We start from the raw sequence: 15,046 nt of genomic DNA, 5'->3' as shown, positions 1-15,046 counted from the left end.
GTCCACTACTTCCAAGGACGGAGAGGTCAAGGCCAGTGAGAGCCTGAGTCAAGCGGAGCTGAGTTCCCTTCAGCGCCGCCCTCCCTCGCAGACCACTTCTCACTTACTCTGCACCACCTGGTGTTTACATCTTGATTCGCATACCGGCTCCCCCAGGCCAGGGGAAAGCTCCTGGAGGGCCCAGGCCCCCTCTGGGCCTTTCCTTGTATCCCCGGCATGTAGCCCAGACCCTGGAACACAGGAAGCGCTTCATAAATGCTAGATCAACATGATGACATCATAGCAGAATGAAAACAGAAGTCGGCAGAATCAAAACGAAGAGATTAGTAGAAATTATAAAACAAATTCTTCTCCCAGCTCTCAGACTTGGAAGTGGATGGGTGGCGAAGCTCTGCAGTCTTTGGGGTCTCAGGGCTCCCCCTCCTACTCTGGTAGAAGCAATGCTGTCTGCATCTGGTAGCCCACCTGGGACTCCTGCACAGAGAGAAGGTAGATGGGGCAAACAAGACCACTGGGGCTCCAAGGAAAGCAGTGGTTTGGATCAGGTCGGCCACAATTGTGAGGGCACCAGGTGAGCGATCCACAGGCTAGGAGAAAGCGGCGGCCACCAGAGAGGTGGGAAAGAATCTCAGGCTCTGTTAACATAGGCAAGCTGCTTGCCAACTTCCCAGTGTAAGCGTCAACTCCCCAGTGTATCAGAGGCATCCTGAGGAAGGTAGGTTGTCCCAAGCAACCCTACCCTGGCCACATCCCCACCAGCACTGGGCCTGTGCCTCAGAGCCTCACAAACACCTGCCCAGGAGTTCCAATGATCCCCATTGGACAGCAGAGGTCAGAAGCAGACTGAGGTGGTGAGGTGACCACAGAGTAGAAGATGTAGGAGACACTGGATCCCCCATACTTGGTAGTGGAGACTCACTGCCCTCCAGGCTCCACCATTGTGGAATAGCCCTCTGCTCACAAGCCCCAGGTCATCAGGCAGACTGACCTGGCTAAAGCTGTCCTCCCTTGTCCTGGTGAAGAAGGCTCTGCCAAGCTTCTCCCCATGCCCCTGCTGGCACCCACGCCACAAGCACTACAGACAGAGCCTCCTGGGAGAGATCTGCAGCCACTCCAAAGTCTGGCTTGACCCTCTGAAGGATGGAGGCATGCAGAGATGGGTCAGACTGCCTTCAGGAAACTGAAAAGCTCCTGGGGTGTCCCCAAACCAAAAGCTCATCATGTTAGTACCAGTACTTTACCCAAGGTTGCCTAGGGGGAGAGAGAGAGATAACATGGTGGTCTCAGAGGAAGCAGGATGGGATGGAGTGGGGGGGGGGGGGGCAAGGGTGTGTCTAATCCTGTTTCCAACACTCACTGAGAGGCACTGTACAAGTTCCTCTTTCCCCATCTGAACTTGCCCCTCTGGCACTGGGGCTAGGATTCTGTGAACTGAAGATGAGGATCATCAGGAGACCAAAGGAGAAGGGAGGAGCAAGAGAGAAGTGAGAAGCTTGGAAGAGTGGTGGGCAAAGAGAACGCCAAGGATCCAAAACCTGGACTGGTTGGCATGGCCAAGGCCAAGGGTAGCCTGGATGCCTGGATGCCAGCTCTGAAGCCAATGGGGTAAACCAAGGCAAAGAATTGCAGTCAAGAATGGGGTGCTGTCTTCATCACTAAAGGGATCACCCAAATTGAGGAGGTGGGGATGTGCCCATGCAGTGGACTGGAAGGAGATCTGGATTCAAATTCTCCCCTGACTTTGGTGGTGGCTGTGAGCAGCTGCCATGACCCCTGCCTGCTCCCACAGAATTCCCAGTCTGCTAAACCCTCAGGGTCCTTTTCATCAGACAGAGCCTGTCCTTGAACCAAAGTGGAGGAACAGATCCCTGTCTAGTTCAGTAGGACCCTCAAAACCCTACTAAGGACAACCTGATGCAAGAAGAAAACAAAACTGGAAGGAAAAAAAGCTAAACCTTCCTAAGGAGAATCAAAACAACCTTTATAGAAACTGGAGCCCTTCTGTGCATCCCTTCCAGACTGGAGCAAGGTTAAGCTATCTAGACTCCAAGAAATAAAGAGCTTACAAGGGACCTGAAAAATGACAGGTTTATTTTATATTAGAGGGGAAGAAACTTGAGAAGTCAAAAGACACTACAGAGGCTAAATTTTCTGCATAGTTGAGAATGAAGAGACAGGAAGAGGTGGTCATTGGAGAATCAAATGCCCTGGGGTATGCCCTCTGGACTGGTAAACCATTGACCCTTCTGCCAACTTACAAGCCTGCCACCCCAGTAGCCAGGCAGAAAATAAGTACCTACTATGTGACCAAATCTGTATCCTACACCTCTGTTTACAAAGCACAGCCCCAGAACATACCATTGAGCTGGAGAGCCAGAACTAGCCTAACAGAAACAAGGCACAAATAAAAGAAGACAGGAGAATTCAGAACCAGACTGTGGTCTGGATGAAAGGTGCTCCAGAAAGTCAGGCAAAGGAAAATCAGCGAGAGGCAAACCTTCCAGGAGAGACTCGAGATAGACAATGGCTTTGCTTACAGTGGCTAATCAGGTTATGGACTCATAGGAATGGGAGTGAGAGCATCTTTGATTCAGATCATAGTGAGCGTGGTGTGTGAATGACAATGCTGCCTGGGCTTCATGTGGTGGCAGCAATGGCCAGGGGTGCCCATTGATACTGGGTCAATCTTGCCCAAATGAAACCAAACTGAGCTGGCTTCTTTAACCAGAAAGCCCTTTGGGTAGTTGGGCTGGTGGACTGCCAGATTTCATGCCACACTCTCTTCTTCTGAGTTTTTACTTCCGTGTTTTATAAGAATGGAGACTACTCCATGGAAATGTCAAATGTGGAGCTCACAAAGATCACACGTCAATGACTGTAAGAGATACTTAAGCATTTCAAAGATCATTCATTCATTCAGGCCCATAATGAGACAAACCAAAGTACAAAGGAATGTGTGGTCAGAAGTTAAAAGGCAAGGGGCAGCCTGGTGGCACAGTGGATAGAGCACCGGCCCTAAAATCAGGAGGACATGACTCTTTTTATTCAAATCTGGCCTCAGACACTCCATAATTATCTAGCTGTGCAACCTTGGGCAAGTGACATAATCCCATTGCTTTGCAAAAAAACAAACAACAAAAAAAAGTTAAAAGGCAATACCAAGAAGTGACATACTATGCGAATATGTCAGAAAAGAAGCAAAAACCTCTAGAAGGACCTGGCAGGTGGCAAGCTATCCCTGCTCCTTCTATATTGTTGTATAGGCTTCCTCAAGTTGGAAAGAACAAGACAAAGACTAGTTTTTAAAACTAAAAACAACAAAAAAATCGCTGCTAATTTTTGCTATAAAGAAAAAATAACTGTTGGAGTGAGGCAATACAAAGGTTGGTGCTCTAGAGACTGGAAAAAGTTTACTTCTCAATTCAGACTCTCCCAAACCAGTCATTAGAAGAGCTGTAGGTGAACCTCTAAGATCTGGGCAACTTTGTCCACTCCCCAAAAATGTATGGGTTGAGTTTTTTCCTTTTCTTCAATCTCCAGGGGGAATAAGAAGACTTTAAGGGAAGGAAGGATGCTGAACTCCTGAAGGAGAGTTAGTACCAAGCTCTACACATCCCAAAAGATAAGAGTGATCCAAGGTGGGGTGGGGGTGGGGGGAGGGAAGGGAAGAAGAGAGATAAACATTCTTCTACCTCATAGTAATACACTCAACTTAAGCCCCACTGAAAAACCTCTGGGTCTGCTAAGATGACAAAAAAAGGGGAAGATGGTCAATGTTGGAGAAGTTGTGAGAAGTTACAACATTAATGTACTGCTGATGGAGTTGTGAACGGATCCAACCTTTCTGGAGAGCAATCTGCAACTATGCCCAAAGAGCAATAAAATTGAACATACCCTTTGTTTGACCCAGCAATACCAATACTAGGCCTATATCCAGGAGAAATCATAAGAAATGGGAAAAGTTCCACATGTTCCAAAATATTCATAGCAGCCCTTTTTTTTTTTGTAGTAGCAAAGAACTGGGCATTGAGGGGATGCCCATCAAATAGGGAATAGCTGAACAAATTATGGGATGTGAATATTATGGAACAGTGGTGTTCTATAAGAAATCATGAATGGTCAGACTCTAGAAAAGCACAAAACGAGTTACAGAAACTGATCCTGAGTGAAGGGAGCAGAACCAAGAGAACACTGTACACATGAACAACAACACTGGGAGTTGCTCAGCCTTGATGGAGGCAACTCCTCTCAGCAGTTCAGAGAGCTAGGACAACCCTGGGAGATTTATTATGGACAATGCTATCCACATCCAGAGGAAGAAAAAACAAACCAAACCAATAAAACAACCCTACAGAATCTGAATGAACACTCCATTCACTTTTTCAAAGATTATTCTTCTATTTTTCTTTCCTATCTCATGCTTTCTTTTCCCTCAGTCCCAATTCCTCAGACAGAAAATGATTACTCTGTAAACATGTTCAACACAAATGTGCATGAACAACATTCACCTGACCATTCGCCCCAGAAGGGAGGGTGGAATGAAATTATGTAACTTTAAAAATATGCATCTGCATGTGGATGAATGTTGGAAAACTTTCCTAACATGTAACTAGAAAAATAAAATCTCAATTAAAAACAAAACAAAAAAAGCCCCTGGGTCATAATCCAAGGTAGACTTGGAGAAAACAGCCTGTTTTATCAGCCCCGATTCAGACAGTTCTAGACTCAAAGACTGCTGAGAAGAAAGAGAAGGAGCTTGCTGAGGGGGACATGACCAGCTGGGAGCCAAGTGAGACTCAAACCCAGGTCTTTCAGGCGCTAAGCCAACGTTCTATAGCCGCTAAAGTCTAGTGAATTAAGTCTGACAAATAGCCTAGGTGAACTTCTGGCTCTCTGATGGAATCTTGATTTTTTCTGTCTCTTTTAAAGTCAGAATACCAGAACATTTATAAACCTGGGAGCAAAGACAGACACATGAGTAAACCTTGCAGAGTAAAGAAATGGATATGAAGGATGTCCTTTTTCTAAGGATTATAAATCATTTTGACTAACATGGTAGTGATACAATAAAGCAGAGTTAGCATAATTCATTAGGAACTCTAAGACTGGACAACTGGAGGGAAACTGAAGCAATTATAAGGATATAAAATATACTTTTAATTAATGTACCAGAGGTAGGTGAAGAGAGGAATAAAGTTCTCTGGATTTCATTGATACAGGGGCCCAGGGACAACATCCTTGACCAATGGAGACCAGAACACACTCAAGAATTTAAGCAGGTCTTGTTGCCTGGCAGCTTTGAGAGGCTAAGTTGTCTGAACTGGTGTGTGTGTGTGTGTGTGTGTGTGTGTGTGTGTGTGTGTGTGTGTGTGTGTGTTGGGCCAGTTCTCTGCAGCTGTTCTGCCATATTGCATCTCAGAAGGAGATTATTTCAAAAAATTATATTTAACCAGGACAACCAAACAGCAAACAGAAAGCAAATCATTTGACCTAAATACAAATTTGGCTTTCTATTTAGTTTATCCTTTAGCCCAAGCAGCCTTTGGTGAGGTATCAAATAAAAAGAGCAAATTAAAGAAGCATAATGAACCAGTGAGTGAAAAGATGCTTCTCTAACAGGAGTATAAGAAAGCAAGAGAGAAAAACGTAGTTGTGGCAGGCTAGCAAAACTTGGAGCCTTTCTCAGAATGCTATTTTTGAAGACCTGAAGAAATGCTTGGTTTTGATTAGAACACAGTTAAAGTCCAGCTGCATTAATTCCTGACCCCCTTCTCAGGCCTCCTGAAGTCTCTCCATGTGGCCCCCCAGACTCAGAGCTGGGTCCCTGGGGTCTCCCCGGGTCTTTCTTTCCCATTCCAGCCCCCACCCGCATTACTTTTCCCAGGTCTTGCTGCCCTCCTCCTTCTAGAGGGTCAAGGAAAAGAAGCTCCTGATGCAAATCCTCCCCAACAACTCCTTGATTCTATACCTACACCATGCCCAGATGAGCTGGGTAGTTTTGCCTTTATCTTAAAGTAATCACATGAATAAAAAGAAAGGCAGCAGGCAGAGTCTGGTGCATACAGCCAGCCTGGAAACAGGTTCCAGTTCTGCCACATACTGGCCATAAGCAAATCACTTCTTCTCTCAGCTTGAGGTAACTCCCCTAAGACTCTAAGTGAGCTGCCCTGGAGATGCCGACTTGCCTTGGTAAGAAGGCGCTTCTTTATGTGGGAATTTTCAATAATAATGAAATCATAGGTCCAATCCCTATCCCATGTAAATAAAAAGGAAATATTTACTAGCAAACAAAAGTTTCTCCCAAGTCATATTAAAAAACATTTTTTTTGTCAAATTTAAATACATACTACCTTAAATCAAATTACTTACAAGAGATTAACTCGAATAGGTCTGCGCAAAAATATGGCAAATTACAACAGGAAACGTTGGAGGAAACGATTGCGGCACTCAATTTGACTATGGAATTGAAAAATTTTCACCTGATGTATAAATAAGTAAAAGGAAACACTAAAAATATTTCCTTCCAACAAAAGGCAGGGGAAAAATGTTTGTTATCTCTAGGAAACAATGGATGGGCTAGCAAAGAACTGGTCCCCACAACTTCTACTCCCCATGTGATTGTAACTTGGAATCCAAGACCATCAGACAAATCCACGAGGCAACTCTTTTAAGCTGTCAAAGGCTAAGAAACTATTTTTGATGCAGAGTCCTCCATACAGAGATAGGGGATTGGATGAAGTGGTTAATCTTGAGGTTCATGCAATATGAAAACCCCTTAAACATTCAGGAGGTTAATAATAGTGACCACTGAAAACAGCCAAGGCCACAGAAAGTCAAGAAAGCAGGCACACAAGAGAGGCCGCCCCAGGCTCCCCAGCCCATCCCTGGGTCCCACACCCACCACCACTCCCGGGGAGGGTCGCAGCATCTGTACCTTTGCAGATAATCCACGTCCATGGCTATACTTCCTATTAGGCCATATTTCCCTGTCATTCTGAGCAGCTCTGTCACCTTTCCCTTTTGGACTTGTAGGGACGTCAATGTCTGAAACCTGTTCTTGGGAAGCTGAGTCCCCTAGTTTGTCCTCAATGCACGGCCGAATTCTCAGACTACAAGATGCCTCCTTTATTAAATAGTGTAGCACATTAATTCTTTTAACACACACACACACACACACACACACACACACACACACACACACACACACACTGCTGTTTAACACAGACAAGGCCCACCCCCTCACCAGCCCCCTGCCCTGCTCACACCCAGCCTGGCCTTGCTCCACCGCCAAGGAGAAGCATGTTCCTCCATCACAGAGGGGCTGGCTGCCAGCTGACCGAGGCAGCAGCCAAGTGAGCACCGCCTGTCCCCCTTGCCAGGCTCAGTTTTCTTCCTCCATCCTTTGACTTGGAACCAAGGCCTCTCTGTGCCAGCATCTGTACCAGCTGAGTCAAAGGCACCAGCTTTATGAACATATTTCTATCCCCCACCCCGATCTCAACTGGCAGAATAAATAAAGGGGGAAGGTTTATTTGGGGGCAAATTTGTATGAGATATAAAAGATTAAAATTTCCTTCTCCTGGAGCTCACTTTCACCTGATCTGCTCAAATTGTCAAAGCAGTCAGTTTCTACAATGGTTGCTATGGAAATAACAATAGAACATCCAAACATTTTTCATTTCCTCTTCGAGGAAGGGAAGAAATGAAGTAGACCTGAAAATCACCAAATATGTACCCAGGGGAGATTTAACCACTTTTGAATGCCAATATCCTTGTGCACTATCCTCCAAGCCCTGCCCCCCCCCCCGCCCTCTACTCTGTCATCCCTTCTTTCACCAAGGGCTGATGAAGCTGAATAATTTAGACCTAGGGCTGTCTGAGCAAAGACCACACAAACAGGAGCTCCTGGGATAGATAATAGTGAACATTTCTATAGGCCAGTGCTGAGAGGTGTTCAGCTCTCATTTCACTGGATCCTCACAGCCACCATGGGACAGAGGAGCCATTATTAAGGCTGGGCCTGATGATCTCCATTTTTCCGAATCAGACTAGTAAGCCTACTCTACCATTTGCTGCCCAAAGTTTCTAAAATCCCTCCTCTCTAAGAAAAAGTCATGCTTGGGAGCCCCCATTTTTCTGGAACATTGTCATCCTAAGCTCCCCCTCTGATCTACCAGTGCCCAAGTAAGTTCCCTTAAACCTGGATAAAGCAGCTTGAACAGAAATCCTCTTTTCTTTCTGCAGGTTTGGGGGTGGGGGTGGGGTAGGGGGAATGTCACTGGGCTCTCTGGGTCCCTGGCCTAATCCTGAAGATGGGAGGACCTGGTGAAAAAGTTCAAAAGGCATTTGTCTGGGTCCTGACAGGTCTGCCCTGGAGCTTTCCACCTAAAAGCCTCCAGGGACACTGACAGCCCCCCCTAGAGTAAGAGACTATGGTGATCTCTTCCTATGATGTCTTCTTTTCAGAAGCAGTCAAGCTTTCCTCAACAAAGAACCTGCATTGCATAATAACCCTAAATTTTGCTAATTTAAAGTGAAGCCTAGCTATTCTCAAGATCGATCAAATCATGGAAAGCGGCTCTTTCTCTAAAGAAAGGGTGGTGTCTCCCTCCTGGGACCTCAGTCCCAGGTCTAGACATTAAAGTGGCCAACAAGAGAGCAACAAGAACAGTCATCTTCATCCCCAGCACCGCAAGGACCAAAAAGCAGCTTACCGTCGTGTCAGAAGCCCCAGACTGCACATCTATGTTTAGCGATGTGCTCTCAGCTACAGAACCAGATCCCACAGCGGAATCTAGAGTCCGAACATCCTCCTCCTCATTTTCTCTAGCCTGAAATATTGTAGTGGGATAAATCATACAACTATTCAAAAGGGACAACAGAAAATGAAAATGGATGGCACTTTGTCTTGAAAAATACCACACCGCTCCCATGACACCATTAGAAGACAGAGTCTGCTTGCGCAGGGCTACTGCCAGTGGATCAAGGTTCAAAAGAGCTAAAACTCACAAGCATCTTTTGCAGAAATTTCAGGTAGGACTTTTCTTGTTCTTTAAGATGATCTATAAGGTGTGTGAGGCGCTCAACATTAGCAGATCTCTCATTTTTCTCTACCAGATCATCCCGCATGGAACTAGCCTTGGCAATATAGTCCCGAATCTGAACCAGCCTGCTCACAATCTGCAGAGAGGACATTCCATCAGTTAAGCTCGCACCACCGGGGGCTCGTGGAAGCTCTGCACACTACAAAGTCACTGACTCCATGGCAGGCTTCATACTCACACGATGGGAGGAGCAGGAGCTGAAGGAGTCCGCCACACTCTTCAAGGTGGCAACATCACTCATTTGAAGTTTTTTTAAAATTAACCCAAGAGTACACAGTATAGGCTGGGGGTCCAAAAAGAATCCAAATGATCATAAAACTACAAACTGCTCTGGGAGACTAAGTCCACAAAGCAGCGTCCGGCTGGTGGCCATCCCTGGCACCCCTCAGTCCTCCATGTCTTGTTCGCCTGACCACCGATATGGCTGAGGCGATGCCTACATCTAGGCCCTGGGCTAGGCAGGGCACCTACCGCGTGTCTAGCAGTAACTGACAGTCACCACCAAGACTCAAAGGTCAGAAGAGTGGCTGGCGCTGGCACTAACTTGTCTGAACCTCTACAATGCGCTTTTGCCCAGAGGTCCTCATTGCAAGCTCAGGGAGGCCTGGGGACTGGCTGATGGGAGGAGGGGAGTGGGGAAGGGTTGAGGCTAGCCTTCCCTTTATGACCACAAATGCTAGGGGTCCCAATGTGACCACAAGGTCCTCAGAGCTCTTCTGAAGGGAAGAACAATGAACTTAAGACTAGAAACTTTCTAGATTCTTTGGGGCCTTTTACTCTACTCTAGTTTTCTGAAAAGGAATCATTTCTAGAGGGCCTGTGGGTTCAGTGGGGGTTCTGAATCATAACACTCCAGAACCTGGCAAGATTAATAAGAATTTCTTCTTTAGAGGGGGAAAACAAATGAAGTTCCGTTTCTACTTCACTAACAAAATTAACCATGTGCACAAGCCCCAAGCAAATCAGAGTTCTTTTTAAAGAATTCCCCTCTCATTTGGGAGGGGAAGATGTGGACAAAGCACAGAAAGATCACACGGGTGACTCAAACATTACCTGGCTGCTGTCCATGGCAGGTTCTCCTCTCCCATCTTCTTCAGAGACTTGACAGTTTTGTAAAAGATCTTTACTCAGGGCAGACGCAAATAACTCTTTACACTGAGACGACCCTCTAGTCTCCCTTGTTTGAGGACTTGAACCAACATCCTTGCCTTTGTTGGTATTAATCTGCATCGACAAAAAGTTGTAGGGCTTTCTGTTTTCCGCGAGCTGGCGTTTGTTGTTAGCAGCGGTTGCTCTGCCTTGAGAATCACTTCCAATGCTCCTCTAGAGGGAAAAAGAAACCCGACCCGCCAACATGAAAAAGCTTACGCATCCAAAGCCACTTAACGTTGCTTTGAATGACATTTCCTTTCCAGTACTGACCAGGCAGCTCACACACAGCCTTCTCCTTCAATTCACAATCTCCTCAGACTGCTCAGACACGGCTCCCAGCTGGTTCTTCCTATACTGGGTCAGAGACTATGTATCTGATATCTCTGAATTAAGAGTCCACAGGATTGCTGGGAAGCCGCGGGCCTAAGAACCAACAGTCCCCTGGCACCTCAAGCAAGAGACTGCCTTAACAGAACCTGCTCAGCTGCTAAAAGATTGGATCACCTTGGGCTTGAATCTACTACAACAACCCTCCCGCAGTCTAGGGCACTCCCTGGCTAAGAGAGGCCTGACGACTGACGACTCAGCTGGGAAAATAAAACCCACTTCTGGTGGCGTTGCCAAACCTGGGGGAGCTGACCAAGAAAACAGCACATTTTAAAATGAATCTTGGATCCCCTCGTTAGGAACAAAGGTCGTTGTACTCAGGAAGTGGCCCCAGTCCTTGCAGGGGGGAAACCCCCCCCCCCACTGAAGCACGATCGTACTCCCTGGGGTCACTCACAGACCTGATCCAAGTCGCTGAAATTGATGCGCTGCTTCAACTTCTCCAGCTCAGCCTGCTCGGGGACTGACATCTGTGTCATGTATCTGCTGTGAGGAAAGGTGTGAGGAGTCCTGGTCCTTCTCCGTCCACCTCCTGGGGATGACTCAGGGGAGATGTCGTTGGTGACCCTTTTTTCACCCTCAACACCAAACTTCTTCTTGTTTTTCTCTGCTGTTCTGTTGGCTTTCTTTTGTTGCCCCCCCCAATCCTTAAAAAATAGGGAAAAAGAGGCAATAAAGTCAGAGTTCATTAAGCCATTTAACAAAGGTAGATAATTCATCTAGGAAAGAAAACCAGTTTGACCTTAAAAACGCTAATACGTATTGTCAGCTTTCAGGTAATCAAGAACTTTCTTAGATTGATAAAATTTTCACCAGCTCAGTATTTTTAGAAATTGCTCACCCTAAAACTCTACACACCCTACATTTCTGGAAGCCAGTTCCTCTCCCTCAAACCCTACCTCATCTGCCATATCCTGACCCCATCTTTGTAACCCCAGCAAGTCTAAAGCATTCAAATACTTCCGGAATTTAACCCAAGGTCCATAATCCTTTGTCCAACCCTCAAGGGAAATACAGAAGCCTGGGGGTTCTGCCTCCACTGAAATCTCAGAATCTTTCATTAGTCTGTGAAGACTGGAAAAATTGAGATCAGGGGCAACAGAGTCCAGGAAGATTGAGATCAGTCTGGCAATGATGCCGAGCCCAGGCCTTGCTTTCAAAGCTGGCTTCTTCCCTTCCTGTCCCCTCCCACGTTCCTTCTCCCCCTCTTCATTTTAGTAATGACTAGGTTCCCTTACTAGGGTGATAGAGAGTTTTCATGGCCTGATCCTTTGGAGAACAGTGCCCAGAAGGAAAGACTATCCCAGAGATGACTGCGATTAGCAGGAGAGTCCCTACCATATTGTTTAGCCGATCATCCACACTCTCATTACTCCAGTTTGGCAAATCTTGACCATTCCTGCCTTCTTCAAAAGGACCTCCTCCAGTGGCCATGTTGTCCCATTAATCAAGAATTATCTGCAAAAACAAAGAGAAACTAAAAACAGATCCAGCCACAAGATAGACTTTTCAATAGAAAAGAAGGCTCTGCCAGAAAGCTGGAATGCAATTAAACAGGACACCACCAGACACATATTCCAGACCACAGGCCTGACTCTGCACTCCAATGACGACCAGGTCCTCCCGATTCTAGGTGCACCTCTTGAATTCATCCCTCTTTCTGTTCCCACTGATACTGATACCACCCCAGTTCAAGCCCTCATTGATCCATACCTGGGGTAATGCAACAGCTACCTAACTGGTCTCCCAATGTCTAATTCCTTTTCCACAGTGGCACCAGATTCATCTTTCTTATCTATGACTCTGACTGTCACTTTTCTGCTCAAAACTCTTCAAGGGTTTCCTACGGGCACCCCATGAATAAAGCACAAACTCCCTGGCCTGGCCTTCCGGGCCTACCCTGATGCCACGACCAACTGTCCTCACGTCTCTCACCACCATGCCCCCTGGACCGAACTGAATGGCTCAGGGGCTCCCACACGCATTCATCACAAAACATTTGGGTACTCCTGCCCTCAAGGCCCAGCTCCCACACGCAACCTCCTTGCAGGCCAGACTGGTCCTTGGGGACTCATCCTTCTTCCCCCCACCCACAGTCACCCCTGCTAGCTACCTGATGACACAGGACCAGGTGGCAATTCTTTGAGCCATCTCTCTTACTTTACCCCCCCCCATCTTCCTTTTCTTGGTGTTTTCCCTCTTCCCTGGACGTGGGAGGGCCCCAGGCACACGCCACCCGAGGAATGATGCATCGGGGTGCTGATCTACACCCAGGCCGCCTCTGAAGAGAACCCTGGAGCCCTAAGCTTGCAGTTTGCTACCAGACAACTAGAGACAGCTTCTGAGAGCAGTGGGCTCCTGCTCATCCCCGCAGAGGAACAGGCAGCCCAGGGACCCCTTTGCCCGCACGGATCTGGAGGCATCTTCAGGGAGTGTCCCACCAATCTCGTGCCCCTGGTTTCTGCCTCTTGGGTTCGTCTCAGGGCAGAACGCGATGGGATTCTGCTCAAAGCCTTCTCCTGGTCCGGTCACTTGCCCAGTGGCGATGGCCGAGGCTCTCCGAATGGTGTCCCCTAAGCAGGAGGCTCGGCGTCTCTGGGGGCTCTGCTCCCCGCACCCCCCCCCCGCTCAATTCACCTTTGAGAGCCAGCTCAGATGCCATCTTCTCCACGAGAGCTGCCCCGTCCCGGGCCAGACTCGGCCTCACGGCCGCCGTGCCAGACCCGCAATGCCGCTCTGTCGGTCTCCCCCCACAGGGGCCCGGCCCGGGCCGAGCCTCGGCGCCCCTTCTAACCCGCGCGGCCCCCCCATCTCCCGCCTGGCACCGCCGTGCCCGCCGCTGGCGGCGCCCTCTCCCGCGCCCCCTCCCCCGGGAGGACAAAGCGGGCTCCGCCCCAACTGTCACCTCCAGCCCCCATGCGGCCCGGCGGGGGGGGGGGGGGGGGGGGCGGCCGGCGGGGGAGGGGCGGGCCCGGCGGGGGGAGGGGCGGCCGGCGGGGGGGGGAGGGGCGGGCTCCCGCGCGGGCGCCGCGGGGGCGGGAAGGGGCGCGGGAGCGCGGGCGCCGCCTCCGGGGGTGGGGGTGCGGGTGGGGGCGGGGACGGGGTGCCGCCGCCACACCCACGCCCCCTGCAGCTCCGCGACGCCTCCCGAGGCCGGCCTCGGCCCCCTCCCGCGCCGCAAGGGTGACCCCCGGGGGGCGCCGAGGCCCCGCCGGCGCCCCCCGCCCCCGCCCCCTCCGTCTCGCGGGGCTCCCTCCCAGCGCGCGGGCCCCCCCGCACCCCAATCGAGGCTCCCCCGCCCCCCCCCGCCGCCCCCCGGCCCCCCGCAGGCCCCCCGGCCTCCTCCTCTACCTCGGCGCCCGCGGCCCAACCGCCATCTTAGGAGCTCATTGTGGTGGGAAAGGGGGGAGGCGGGGGGAGGGGAGGGGGCGCGCGCCCAGGCCTGCGCCGTCGCCTCGGCAACCCACGCACGACGCACGCACGCACCCGCCGTCGGGGACGCAGGGCAGAGACCGGGGCGCGGGGCGTGACGCGACGTGACGTAAGACGAGCGGCCGGGCCCGCCACGTGGAGGAGAACTACACGTCCCAGAGGGCAGAGCGCGCGTGCGCCGCCTCCGCAGAGGAGGGCGGGGCCCCAGCGCCCGGGGGGGGCGAACGGACGCTGACGTCACCCGAGCAAAGCGCAGCCGCGGCGGGAGGCCCGGGGCCGACCCGACTGACCCCCCCCACGGGGACTCTCCTCCCCCAGCCTCTGTGCCTGCCTGTCTGTCTGTCTGTCTGTGGCGAGGCGCTGGCGAGCCCCGGCGCACGTGACGTCTGGGCTGGAGCGGGGGCGCTGCCGCCCCTCCCTGGCCCCGGGGCGGGGTCATCTACAGCCCCCCCGCGAGCGGATCCGGGGGAGCAGCCGGGCCCCCCCGCCCGGAGCCCCCCAGGGACCTGTCTGTCCGTCCCCAGAAACTGGGCGGGGGTCGGCGGAGGCCCGGGCGCTGGGCCCCGTCCTCCCTGCCAGGCCTCCGCTCCTGGCTGCCCCTCGGGAAGGGCCTGAGACGCCTGCAGCCCCCCTCAGCATCTCCCCCACCTTAGGAACCCCAGATTTCCCCCCCCCCGAGGAGAAGGGTTGCGCCTTGGTCTCCGGGGGCCTTGCTGCCTTTCTTACGCCCGGGCCCCTGGTTAGGCTGCTTTTGCCAGCTTCTTGTCCTTCCAGGCTGCCATCCTTTCCTATTCTCTCCTTCCAAACTCTGGGCACCCTCTCCCAACCTCCCCTGGCACTGGCACCTTAGGGTTGCCACAGGACTCCAGGCTGCATCTCCCCCTCTGAGTCTGAGGGGTCATTTTAAGAGTCTGGCTTGGGTTTCCTAGGACAGAATGTTTCCCCAATATCATTTAACAGTTGACATCTCT

The 15,046-nt window shown here is 50.5% G+C and overlaps 1 protein-coding gene across 21 annotated transcripts in view; it reads right to left on the bottom strand.

Annotated features, from left to right (window-relative positions):
* PCM1 (pericentriolar material 1) overlaps positions 1–14,154 on the bottom strand; it is a 70,256-nt gene extending 56,102 nt beyond the window's left edge. For 9 of the 21 annotated variants that reach the window (XM_074228207.1, XM_074228203.1, XM_074228208.1 and 6 more), the window contains exons 1-8: positions 13,995–14,094; positions 11,982–12,101; positions 11,045–11,290; positions 10,158–10,427; positions 9,010–9,180; positions 8,715–8,831; positions 6,935–7,123; positions 108–230 (exon numbers count right to left, since the gene is read on the bottom strand). In XM_074228207.1, the coding sequence (XP_074084308.1) occupies positions 108–230; positions 6,935–7,123; positions 8,715–8,831; positions 9,010–9,180; positions 10,158–10,427; positions 11,045–11,290; positions 11,982–12,077 (1,212 nt within the window). In that variant the 5' untranslated portion in view covers positions 12,078–12,101; positions 13,995–14,094. Of the gene's footprint in view, positions 1–107; positions 231–6,934; positions 7,124–8,714; positions 8,832–9,009; positions 9,181–10,157; positions 10,428–11,044; positions 11,291–11,981; positions 12,102–13,280; positions 13,461–13,994; positions 14,095–14,129 lie in introns of those variants that run through there. The other 12 variants (XM_074228218.1, XM_074228220.1, XM_074228222.1 and 9 more) reach the window with 8 other exon arrangements.
* Between the last annotated feature and the right edge of the window lie 892 nt (positions 14,155–15,046).

This window comes from Macrotis lagotis, chromosome 3 (assembly GCF_037893015.1).
Source record: "Macrotis lagotis isolate mMagLag1 chromosome 3, bilby.v1.9.chrom.fasta, whole genome shotgun sequence".
Taxonomy (NCBI): Eukaryota; Metazoa; Chordata; class Mammalia; order Peramelemorphia; family Peramelidae; genus Macrotis; species Macrotis lagotis.
Note: the sequence above shows the minus strand (reverse complement) of the source record. Positions and strands in the feature narration are given on the sequence as shown.